The 13,254-nt window shown below is 37.3% G+C and overlaps 1 protein-coding gene across 48 annotated transcripts in view; it reads left to right on the forward strand.

Annotated features, from left to right (window-relative positions):
- Ptprd (protein tyrosine phosphatase receptor type D) overlaps window positions 1-13,254 on the forward strand; it is a 2,293,154-nt gene that overhangs the window by 2,093,168 nt on the left and 186,732 nt on the right. For 31 of the 48 annotated variants that reach the window (XM_052717072.1, XM_052717069.1, XM_052717068.1 and 28 more), the window contains 5 exons: window positions 1,246-1,263; window positions 2,851-2,961; window positions 4,258-4,269; window positions 6,260-6,529; window positions 9,912-10,493. In XM_052717072.1, coding sequence (XP_052573032.1) covers window positions 1,246-1,263; window positions 2,851-2,961; window positions 4,258-4,269; window positions 6,260-6,529; window positions 9,912-10,493 — 993 coding nt within the window. The remainder of the gene's footprint in view (window positions 1-1,245; window positions 1,264-2,850; window positions 2,962-4,257; window positions 4,270-6,259; window positions 6,530-9,911; window positions 10,494-13,254) is intronic. The other 17 variants (XM_052717090.1, XM_052717096.1, XM_052717094.1 and 14 more) reach the window with 3 other exon arrangements.

Raw genomic sequence — 13,254 nt, forward strand, 5'->3', positions numbered from 1 at the left:
GCCCATGCTCAGGGGCTTTGACCCTCCAGTGACTGGATCTACAGAAGTCTGCTTTGTTGTAGACTCCAGCTTTTGCTGTTTCTCTTTACTCCAGCTCCTTCTCCTGTTCTTATCCCAGTGTTTTCCTTTGCTCTCTGTAGATTAAAATAGAAGAAGTTCTAAATTTCTTACAGTTTAGAGTCTGTCCCTAGATAATTTCACAGGAATGTATACTAATAATCTCTGTGCTATGATGTTGGTAGTGATATTGATATAAAATTCTAAGTTGTTAACTGCCTGTCTTCCCAGAATTCTCAGCCTTTGACCTGTCCTGTGATGTTAAAGCGTCTTGTTAACTGACTCTTTTGCTTGTTGTCAGCAGAATTGTGTAGATTAGCATTCTGTTATTGTAAATAAATAATTATTCACCTGTAACATAGATGATTTAGTATAATAAAGCTTTAACTCTGAAAAATTTGTACCAAATTATGAGGAATATAATCATATTTTTATGCTGTCTTTCTTCTCTCCGTATTTAAATCTCCAGAATCCATTGGTAAGTGCTTAGTTCTGAAGCGCACTTCACCCCCACTAATTTCCATATTCAGAATATTATCATTATTATTATTAATAATAAAATGCATGGCATGCATTTTACTAACTGTCAGTGTAGGCACCAGATCTCTGTAGTGGCACACACATGCATACCTCCACAGAACTGTTTATCTTAAGAACACTTTATAAATAAATAAAATCGTACACAAGTTAATCACACAATTGTAGCATAATGAGTAGCATAAGATTCCAATCCTCAGTGTTTGTTTCTAGCTAGTCTGTAGTATTTCCTCAAGTAGTATATATATGTATATACATACTTATATATATATACTTAAATAGCTTAGCCAGTATTTTCCTAAACTATGTCATTAAAATGTTGTATAGTTCTATTTTTTTAAAGGATACAAAGCTTATAAGATATACTCTAACCCTATGTGACCCCAGCCCTAAGAACTCAGTTGCTTCTCTGAAAAAGGCGATTCTGCCTACTATGACCTTTGCCCTCTGTGGTTTAATGCACCTTGCTTTTATGATCTAATGATACGATCTAATATATTCCTGTTTACCAGTATAGTAATTCAAGTTTCTTTTAAGACCTTATTTAATTCTGTAAATCTAATCGAATTCTTCTCCCCAGCCCTAGCCCCCTTCTTCTCGTACTAATGCTTCTTCTTTCTAATCTTATTTGCATTCATATTATCCACCCAGGTGGTACACCAATAAGAGGTAAGAGTGCTGACCTAACGTTCACAGAATGATCTTGCTCATTCTCCCTGTCCTTTCATCCCTCTCATCCCTGTCCTGTTTTCAGATCCATCCCCATAATGTCCATCAACCTGATTTCTTTCCTTCCGTTTGGTTATGATTCATGACTCTCATATTGTGGACTTTCCTTTTCTTTTTCTCTTTGTTTTGTTCATTTCTTTATTTATGGAAGTAATTATTTAAGTTGTGATATGCTTCAAAGAAAGCATATCCAGGTCGTTAGACCACAGACCGGTCACAGCTTATCATCTGTCCCTCTTTTTTTTTTTTCCTTTTCTTCCTCCTTTTTCTTTTTTCTCTTTTTTTTTTCCTTTTTTTCTTCTTCTTTTACCTTTTTTTTGTCCAACTGGAGAAAAAAAAAGATCATTTTTTTCTTCCTTAGCTGTTCTTGTTCTGGACCAAAGCCAGGGCGGTCTGGAGAACAGTGGCAGACATGCAGAGGACAGCCCGGACCGTCTGCTTTTTGTCTTTATCTTTCAAAAGGATTTTGCTTTTGTTCTTCAATTCTTTTTTCTCTTACTGTCTTAAAAGTCAAAGAATGACTCCCCCTTCCACCTGACCCCTCCTACAGTCTGACAGCGGTGCTTTTTTCTCCACTTCTTTTTTTCTTGGGTGCTCGTCTCTGGATTTTTGGATCTTCTGTCCTTCAGCCGTGGAAACAGGTTCTCAGTACTCTTGGTGGTATGTGGTATTGCCGGTTTTTCATACTTTGACTCCTCCGTGTGCGTTTCTTTTGTAATTCTTCTTTTGTATTTTTCTTGGGGTTTTGTGACACCACACTGCTAATCCCACAGTGGATTTTGATGGGTGTCTTAGGGGATCCATCCAGAGGTCCTCAAGCAGTGATTGGTTGGCTCTTCCTGGCTGGCCTGGGCCTTGCTTTTGAACTTTTTAAAACTCCTCTAATGCGAATCCTCTTTGTTTTTCAGCAAATGTCAGAAATGATTGTAAGTTGTGGCAAACTGTCTTTGTTTTCTTAAAAAGTCTGCATGTCTTAAGGGAGTTTTATTTCTTTAAGTGATATTTTCATAATTAATAATGACTAATTTTAATATTTTTTGCTTTGTGCAGCCTTTTTGTGCTCGCTGCGTATTTTTGGGCTTTCTTCCACAGAAGACTTTCTTGAAAACTCAGCCTGGTTTTTTTTGAGCGTACCTATCTTTTGCGCCACTTTTGTTGCCAAAATGAAACAAAACAAAACCAAATATTAATCTTTTGTTTTATTTAAAAGCCATACTTCCTTGAAGCAGTCTCACCCATCTTCATTTGATTAGTCTAGGAGCTAAGAGTGCTAATTATGACTAGAAGTCTTGCTTGGGAAAAAGAGATATTGTTTCCTTATGCTAGCATTGATGATGTAAAAAAATAATCTCTGTATGTTTTTCTCATCGCATCATTTTCTGTCTGTGCAACTTAGCAAGAGATTGAATCGACGTTGAGTGGACCTTCGCTTTGCAGGGCTTTTCATATTGTTAAGAGGTTTAGCTTGCTGAACCTCAAAAGCCTTCTCTGACCACGTCTTTGGTGATATATTTTATATCCATACAGGAGCCCTGCAGATTGAACAGAGTGAAGAATCTGACCAAGGAAAATATGAGTGTGTTGCCACCAACAGCGCGGGCACTCGATACTCTGCCCCTGCCAATTTATATGTCAGAGGTAGGAAAGTTATAACCCTGGCATGACTTCTCCATTCAGGCTCAGGGGGAGTTGAGATGCCCACAGGGTCTGTGTGATTATGGAAGTGTTTAACAAGAGGATTTGGTAATGATTACTGTTGATGAAGCAGTTTATTAAGTAGAAAACTAAAAATTGAAATCTGTTGTTTTTCAATCTACACAAGGCTTGAGGTTTGTAGATACTTATTTGCATTGCAACTTCTGATTCTATTTTGACTGTACTGACTGACTGTGCTTGGCATTTGTTTGAAGTTTTCTTCTTTTCTTTCACTTTTTCTGTTGTTTCTCATTTGTTTCCTTACAAACCTTGAAATAAGTGCTCGGTGAACTACTAATCAGCTCTAAGCATGAAGGTGTTTATGTCTCCATGACCTCTGCTGTGGAGCTAGGGGCATAAAGTCTCCAAATTAAGAAAAACAGTTGCTACATAAAAATAGCACAATTGCATTCTTTCCTCTTATGCTGTCCTAATTAGAACACAATTTTATATGTGTGCATACGCATTTATATGCCATAGGATAATGATTGTATTTTAGGAAGTAGTATTAACTCTTCTTGAAGTAGGAATGAACTGTAAAGATCCATTCATATTTTCTCATGAGTATTTAAATGATTTCATCTCAAGTATAGGAATGGTCTTACCTTTTATTTCAGCTGGAATGTATACCCCTCTTCCTAGAGTTCTCAGAGCTGGGTTTAGTTTGGTTTGTCTTCTGGTGGAAACATTTCTATTCTGGGTCAACAAATCTGAATAATTACAAGAGGCATGGGTGGGGGAGGAAATGGTTGCAGCCTGTGCTTTAAGGTGCTATAGAATGGGGTTCCATAAGAAAATACCTAGCTTGATTTTGAAATTTTTGTCAGAGATAATTTTGTGCCCCTGGGGATGCCTTTTGCCTCCCTCTCTGTGGAGTCTGTAGCTGGGGTGGGGTTGGGAGTGGTGTGCACTGAGAATCTTTTCTTCCCTAAATTATTTGAGGGCCCCAATCCCCTTTTTTCTCACAAATGTGATATCCTTTGCTGCATGAGGCATGCACTACCTTCTTCTATGGAAAATTTCAAAATGATGCTAGCTATTGTTCCTAATACTGCATTAGTCCATGAGGTATTGCTAACTTCTCCAGCTGGGGTAGGAAGATGAACTAGAGCAATTAACGATGTTCAAGTAGTGGTTGAAAGCCTTGATATGGCCTTTTTACTCTCTCTGTGTTTCCCTTGTTTTTCTCCTTTTCCTCATTTCATTGTGTTCTGCATCAAACCCCCCTACATCCCTCAGAGCTGCGAGAAGGTTGGTGTGTTTTTTACTTTTTACCCACCTTACAAAACTATCACTTAAACCAATAACAAAGAATACAAATGAAATGAATGTAGCTGCACTGTGGTCTTCTTTTGGTTAATGGTATATAATTGCAGAGAATGTTCTGGCCTTGGCTTCTGTTGCTTGCTGGTGGTGTCTAAACGCAGTGCATGATGGGAGAAAATACACCTGGGTGCATGGGAACGGGTAACACTTAACTCTCTACGGTCCGGTGCATTGGTCAGTGTTCCTGCTTTCCTACCCCTGCCCCCCAACTCTTCCCATCTTCCACCTACCTTTTATTTCTGCCTTCTCAGGGTGCCTGCTGCCCCCAGGTGATGTTTTATAATTGTTCCTTGACCCCTCCATTTTTCTTGATATGTTCTTTGATGCCTCTGAGTCTGTGCTGGCCCCTGCTTGCTTCAGTAAACCTCTGAGTTGACTGCAGGAGGCATGCTTAGCACTGTCCTTCCTATGAATGTCATTCACCCCCACACCATTGCAGTGAGCCCTCTCCAGGCAGAGGTTTTCTGTTCCTAAGTGCAGCCAAAGTTTCCAGACAGAGTCCCTCTCCTTCTTGGGGTTAAGAGATTGTTTCCATCTCCTTTCCTGTAACTTCAAAAACATTGTTTGCTATCTGTATTTATAGTGTACTCCTGAAAGTTGCCCCTTTGGTTTAAAGTTCTCACAGTGTAAGGTTTTGCCCCCGAAGTCCAAGACAGAACCTATTTCTTTCTTACCTTAGTTTTTACAATGTCAAAGTGCATGTACTTGAACACATCAGAACATGCAGATTATCTGAAACAGGAACACTGAACTATGTTTGCTTGGTAGTGGGTCTGGTTTTTGTTTTTGTTTTTGTTTTTTCTGTGTCATGTTTTTCTAATATGGTCATCCCTCTTAATGTCACATCCTGCTATGTAGTTTAGATCCATTGTCCATCACTTTGAATATAGACATAAAGTTCCTCTTACTGGATTCTGTGGTCATTGATGTTATTTAACCTTATATACAAGCTGGATGGAATCCTGAATATGAATTCCTCTCCCCTGAGACTACAATCCTCTACCTGTAACAATCTCCTTGTAATTTCTAACCTGTTATCTTCTAACTTTCAACCAAGTTCACATCTCAATCACTACACTCTCTCTTTTTTCTGTGTGTTTGTTTTAATTTCCCACTGTTCCTTCTTTGTCCTTGTCTAGGATTCCAGCCATTCTTCTGTTGTTCTATTGTGGGCCTTAAGAGTCCCAACTTCTGCATGACTGGCATGACTCAATCCAGTATAGTATCAACTGATGTTGTATATTTCTTCTTCTGTGACTGTCAGTTCTATACACACACACACACACACACACACACACACACACACACACACACACATATATGTCATTTCTGTGTTTGTCCATTGTTAGTTGAAGCTTTGAGATTGCATCTCTCTGAATCTGAAAGCAAATAAATTGCTGTTTCAGTGTACTCAAGGTGATGTTTTCCAGGACTGGGATGTGATTACCCCATACACACATTCATGTCAGCTGGGAGTACACAGAACTGAAGTCAGTCTTGATACTCACACATGCTGATGACCTTCCTGTCACCTTTTGCATATACATGCCTGCATAGAAACATTGTTATATGCATGTATGTATATAGTTTGGTGTTTATCTTATGCATGGTGTTCGTGTACTGTTAATTTGTAGATAGTTTTTCATTTTTGTGTGGGGCCTATGTAGGTCTAATCAACTGTTGTATGATGTGTCTAAGATATCAATGATTAAACTAAATAGATGAGTCTGTGTATACACATACCATACTCGTATGGTCTGTATTATCCACAGTTTTTCTTTTTGTTGTGATTTTGGATAATTTACAATATGATTCGATTGTTTAATCATGTCTGTATGGTGCATGTCATGTGTTTAACTAGCTGCCTTATTCTTGCCTTGTATATGTTATCATGTTGCCTTGTGTTTTGTTCCAGTTCGCCGTGTCCCACCAAGATTCTCTATCCCACCCACTAATCATGAAATAATGCCAGGTGGAAGTGTTAATATCACCTGTGTGGCAGTGGGGTCACCAATGCCTTATGTGAAGTGGATGTTGGGGGCAGAAGATCTGACACCTGAAGATGATATGCCAATAGGAAGAAATGTCCTAGAGCTGAATGATGTAAGACAGTCAGCAAATTACACCTGTGTTGCTATGTCAACACTGGGCGTCATTGAAGCAATAGCACAGATCACTGTCAAAGGTATGCTAAGATCATGCTCTGATAATCTAAGTTATGCTCATCCTTGACTCAGGATTTTAAAATGAACAAATCCATCACTCAGTGCTTCACTTGTATAGTACCTAATCTCATCTGTCATATTATATAAAATGTCCATGTCTTAGGTAGACTAATTTTTCTCACCTTAACTTCCTTCTTTTCTTCTTTCCTTCCTTCTTTACTTTTTGGGATGAGCATACTGAGTGTTCTGCCATTAAGCTAGCTACATGCTCAACCCTTTTGTGGTTTTAATTTTGACAGGTTCTCATTGAACCACAGGCTATGGTTTAATTTACACTGTGTCCTATACAAGCCATCAATCACTAATCTCTTACTTTAGCCTCCTAAAGAAGTGGGATCACAGATTTATTACTCAACCCCACTTGCAGATTCTTTCCTAAGATATTAGCAGTCTAAATTGGGATAATCGTTACAATATTTAGCAGCAAGTCTGACTTAGTCACTGAGCAGATAGAATGAGGAATGCTACACTGGGTCTACCATTCTGGTAAGATGGATGGCCTGCAGACTTTGTACTGGTCCAGATTTTTGATAGGAGTCATAAGAAGAATATTAATGAGTGTCATTAAATGCATAAAATCTCTGAAAAAAACAGAAATAAAAGAAAGTGCTGGAATCAGTATGACCTAATAATAGATGCTCTGTTTGATGGTCCTACCATTAAGAAGCAAAATGCAAATGGATCTGTTCTATCTTAGTTCTGCCCTTCACCTTGCATATATGAATACTCATGAAATTTTCTCTTCTTCAACAAATGTACTAAATATAACCAAAGTGCTATATTCTGTGAACATTTTTTTTTCACTAAAAAGGGAGTTGAATATGTGTGAATACCACTTTCTTTTACCCAATACTTACATAATTCTAGAAAACTTACAAATTGGGTCATAGTGAGGGTGATTTGAGTTTCCTGTCAGTGACTAGAATTAGTTCAAAATGAACTCAAATCATCATCCCATTTGGGAAGCGTGAATTTATAAAAGCTAGAACACTTGTTATAATTGGTATCATATCTGCAACTGAGCATATATATCCAGTATATCTTATGGCATAAGAACAAAATTGTACATTAACCACATCGCAGCATGCAATGTCTTATGTATCCCTAAAGTTTTAAGCATAATTGTCTTTGTTCACACATTATAGATATAGAGCCTTACTGTACAAAAGTGTGATAGTACACACCAGTAATGTCAGTTCAATAAATACAACCTTATTTAACAACAATTTTATTTACCTGCAACATTCAGAGTGGTCTACTTTGCAAAATTTCGGTCCAGAATATTTAAATAAATGTTTTTTGTTACTAATTTTAGTAACGTCTCTTTGCTAAATATTGTAATTATGTAGCTATTAGTGATATACAAATAGCAAACCAAGCCAGGCGGTGGTGGCGCATGCCTTTAATCCCAGCACTCGGGAGGCAGAGCCAGGTGGATCTCTGTGAGTTCGAGGCCAGCCTGGACTACCAAGTGAGTTCCAGGAAAGGCGCAAAGCTACACAGAGAAACCCTGTCTCGAAAAACCAAAAAAAAAAATAAATAAATAAAAAAAAAATAGCAAACCAGCTATTTTCATTATAACTATTTAAGCTTCAAATATTAGAGGTTTGCTAAAGACAGTAAAGATTTTGGAAGTGAGAGTAACACCAAATAATTATCATATTCACTTTTGTATCTCTGTTGTCCTGGATCTTCCTACTTCCCTGTCCTTTCCTACCTCAAAGATGAAACATAAAGGTAAAAACTGAAAGAAAAAAGAAACAAAACAGAACAGAAAAGATGCCAAAGTTGGATGTTTCTTAGCTGCTATTCTAGGCGGTATTGTGATACTGGCCTCATGCTAACAGGAAATGGTTTGCTTATAAGCATTATCTTTGGGTTTTTTTGACTTGTTATCCAGAATAAAACTTACAGGTGAGGCCACCAGTAAAGCTGGCTTGCACTCTCAAGATTTTTTCGAGATTTGTTTTCTTAAAAGGAGAAAATTGGATCTCTAAAAACACATATTTAAATACAGGTATTTGTCTACTTGCTATAATCTTAGATGTATCCAATGTAGAACACAAAAGTTTTGTTATTGACAAAATACTATACAATGTGATTTGTGAATATGTCTTAAACTTCCTAAGCAATTTTAAGAATTATGAAGAAACATGATTTAAACTTATTGTTTTACTTTCCTTAACTTGTGTGTGTGTGTGTGTGTGTGTGTGTGTGTGTGTGTGTGTGTGTGTGTGTGTACATGGATCCTGATCAGAATCAACCCAGGACTCCTTACTTGCCAGGCAAAGTACACTGTCATAGTTCTACCTTAATAATTTTAGATAGGTTATTTTTAAGTATCTTAGTCAGGTTCTCTATTGCTTTATGAAGTACCATAAAGGGTTTATTTCAGTTTATACTTACACATCATAGTCCATCATTGAAGGAAGTCAGGCCGAGAAATCTGGAAGTAGGACTGAAACAGAGGCGTTGGAGGATCACTGCTTGCTGCCTTGTTTATAATGGGTTTCTCATCTATCTTGCTTTCTTACATGTCTCAGGACCACCTGTCCATGTGTGGCACTACTCACAATGGCTGGGTCATCCCACATCAATCACCAATTAAGAAAATATTCCCATAGGCCTACCCACAGAGCAGTCCATGGAGGCATTTCCTTAATTGTGGTTCCCTCTCCTCAGATAACTCTCTAACTTGTGTAAAGTTTGCAGTGAACAAGCCAGGAATCTAAGAAATTCATAATGTTCTTTATGTTTTACAAATAGAAAAGTATTTGGATACTAGTCCTTTAATAGCAATTTAATTCCATTTCCATATATTCCATATATAATGTTTATTGGTATTTATTTACAACATTAATTTATTGAATCAGGGATTAAGTGGCCAAGCATTTGAAATAAAAATTACAATAATTGCAGTTATATTTTTGAGAGTCCCCGACACACTGTGCATATTACTGGCTTAGCTCATTAATCTTCACGGCAAACTGATGAAATACAGCTACTCTGTAGTACAGTGCAACTCCAGTAATGCAGCTTTTCCAATTTTCCCATGAGGAAACAAAACCCAAAAGACATTAAGTGATTTATTAGGATCTTTTAGTGAATAAGTGTAGATTTGAATGCAACTCCCCAAAATGCCATCAGCATCTATGAGTAGGATGGGATCTGGGCCACCTATATGTATTTTACTGCTTTCTTGACATCTTCGGACATGTTACTTTGCTTCATCTGGTTAAATCATCAGTAGTTGTATAATCTTGTCAGGTTAGTTATAGAGTATAGTGATTTGCGTAATAGCTGAGATAAAAAGATAGTCATTGTCTTTTTTCTGTCCCAAAGCCTTACCCAAGCCTCCAGGAACTCCAGTAGTGACTGAGAGCACAGCTACAAGCATCACGCTGACATGGGACTCTGGGAACCCTGAGCCCGTCTCTTACTACATCATTCAACATAAGCCTAAAAATTCTGAAGAACCATACAAAGAAATTGATGGGATAGCAACCACACGCTACAGTGTGGCTGGACTAAGTCCCTACTCGGATTATGAATTTAGAGTTGTTGCTGTCAATAACATTGGTCGAGGTCCACCAAGTGAGCCTGTATTAACGCAGACCTCAGAGCAAGCACCGTCCAGTGCCCCACGGGACGTCCAGGCACGCATGTTGAGCTCAACTACTATTTTGGTACAGTGGAAGGAACCTGAGGAGCCAAATGGACAGATCCAAGGATATAGAGTTTATTATACAATGGACCCAACTCAGCATGTCAACAACTGGATGAAACACAATGTAGCTGATAGCCAAATCACTACTATTGGCAATTTAGTACCCCAAAAAACATACTCTGTCAAAGTCCTGGCTTTTACCTCAATTGGAGATGGCCCTCTTTCAAGTGACATACAAGTCATTACTCAGACAGGAGGTAAGTCTGATTCAAGATGGGAAATGGAGCAGGTGGCTTGTGGGAAAGATAAAAACAAAGAAGGAAATAGCAAAGATAACATGAAGCTAAGTTGTTGAGATTTAGGACTTCACGTTGTACTTTTAATCTATGAAACTAACCTATGAAATCTATGTACTTTAATCTATGAAAATTTGAGCAGCATACCTATTTTTTTTCCTGAGAATCTATAGAAGGATTACACTATTGGAACACTCTCTATGATGTATGGGCAGAACATTGTTAATCCTGATGGAAGGATTAATACATTTTCTCTGGTTTCATTGCTACAGTGCACTCATGACTTATTTTCATGTGGTATGGGCTTAATGACTTATCTAACTCAGGGTGTTTACTTCCTGTCTTTGTGATCCTAGTCTCGAGCATTTTACAGTGGAGTTTTGCTTTATTTTACTTTACTACTGTTGTTGGATCTTTTGAGCTTGTTCACAGATTATTTTCTTGCTATAGTGTATGAAATATATGAAATATATACATGTATATATTTCACCACAATTATAGTAAATCTATATTCCTTCATTATTTGGTGTTGGCAGTTCTTCTGTATTTATTTATTCACCATATTAATATGCAAAGAAATATGTAGACTAACTTAAGGTTCTAACTGGAAAATAATAGACGTCTAAGAATATTGGTCTCCTTTATCTTGACACTCTTTTCTTAGAAGTGTCAACTGTTTAAGATAATTTTATTTTTATGATTCCACCAGCTCCCAAGCCAGTATGTTTGGCAAGAAAGTGAATGGGGCTTATATTCCACTTTAAGCTTTTCTCATGTTTTGACTATAAAGTTGGAATGACATAATCACAATCTAATTCTTAAGCTACAGCTAAGCTTGGTGAATGTGGATGAGTTTATTTTTGTGTCAGCTTTTTGTTACTGTGACAAAACACCTGAAGTAACTTAATGGAAGAAATAGTTCATTTGAGTTCACAACTTGCCAGGTTCTAGTCTGTGGTCAACTGGCTCTGTGTCTGCAGTGTTCTGACAGCAGATATGCTCTGTCTGGACCAGAAAGAAGGGATAAAGTCAAACAGGCAGGCAGAAGAGTGATAGGTTTTCAGTTTCCCCTTCTTACCACTCTCACCCCCTCCTAGTCAATCTGCTGAATTTCAGATTGCTCAATCCCACAGACTGGTAACCAAACTTCAGTCCATGCACCTGGGAAATAGAGGCAAGCAGATCTCTGAATTTGAGGCCAGCCTGGTCTACAGAGTGAGTTCCAGGAAATCCAGGGCTACACAGAAAAACCTTGTCTTGAAAACAACAACAACAAAAATTAGCCACAATATGTTGTCTCTCTGAATTTTCATTTTCTCATCTGTTATAGTGACTGTAACGAAAATTTTTTTGGTTCTATTTATGTTTATGTAGTGCCACAGCAACAAAGGACCACATACTTGGTAGTCTAAACAGCAGGAATATATTGTCTCACAGGTCTAGTACCTAGAAGGCTGGAATCACGATACTACAGGGTTGCTTTCTATGAGCCTATGGGAAAAAGTGTGTTCAGTATCTTTCCCTGAGCTTCTGACAGTTTGCTGCCAGTGTTTCATCCCCTGGCTTGTAGAAACATGCAGTCCCTAATTTATCTCCACACTGTGTTGTTTCAAAAAGCAAGTATGTGTTCAAATTTGAACATTGGTCATATGGATTGGGCCAACCTAAAAACTCCATCTTAATTAACTTGGTCCACCCTGATAATGCTTTGTAGTGCTGAGCTCTAGGACTCCATTGTGCAGAATCTGAGGAAATAACTGTCAGCTCCCTCCACAATGTAGATTACATAATAGGGAAACATAATAGGTAAAATATAATAATAGCAGCTAATACATGTTGGCTCATATGTTATATATGTCTTGTGGATATTGATTCTTATCATCTAACTAGAGGATAAGACTCTGGCAGAAAGTAAACTAAGGGACAAAAAAATGAAACAGGTTTAGATCTTGGGTCATAAGGTTACTAGTGTAACTGAAATCAAAGTATCCTAGATACTTGGAATCACCATCATCTTTAAAATGTTGAAATTCCTAATGTGATAGTTTTAGTGGTTTTGTACCTACTAGGCATTTGGTAGGTAAATAAAACTGGAGAGCATATAATTTATTCATATTATTATTTAAAATTACAAAATTAAAAAGATTAAATTTAATTTCAATTATGAAATGTTTCAAGTGTTTTAAATGAAGTTAAAGAATGAGCATTTTTCTGAAAAACATTATTATGCTCAGTCACTAGATCTGGCCAAGTTTTATAACCACAAATTTAAGCCTAGCAAGCTGCAGTGTTTTAATTTATTTTCAGGAGACAAAGGATTTAACTGCCCAAGAAACAAGATTTTTTTCTGAAACCAAATTCAGTCAAAATATGCAAATCCCCGAGACTCATGAATTCTTTATATTCGGAATATTGAATTAAAGAAACCTATCCTTTTATCCCAACTTAGTGAAAATATAAAATTGTTTTTTAAATAGTGTATATATTTTTTTAATTACCAGTGAACATGACCTTAGCTACATGGATGTTGCATGTGAAAGAACAGTTGGGTTAATTTGATCCAATAATTTTGCTTTTGGAAGATCTGATTTAGTTCAGTAGCAAAATTTAGAAAATGTACATGAATGTATGAAGGTACATAATGTGGCTTTTACTCTCTCTCTCTCTCTCTCTCTCTCTCTCTCTCTCTCTCTCTCTCTCTCCTCTGTTTCTCTCTGACTAA

The sequence above is a fragment of the Peromyscus californicus genome, unplaced genomic scaffold (genome assembly GCF_007827085.1).
Source record: "Peromyscus californicus insignis strain IS unplaced genomic scaffold, ASM782708v3 Scaffold_5__1_contigs__length_169319896, whole genome shotgun sequence".
NCBI classification, from domain to species: domain Eukaryota; kingdom Metazoa; phylum Chordata; class Mammalia; order Rodentia; family Cricetidae; genus Peromyscus; species Peromyscus californicus.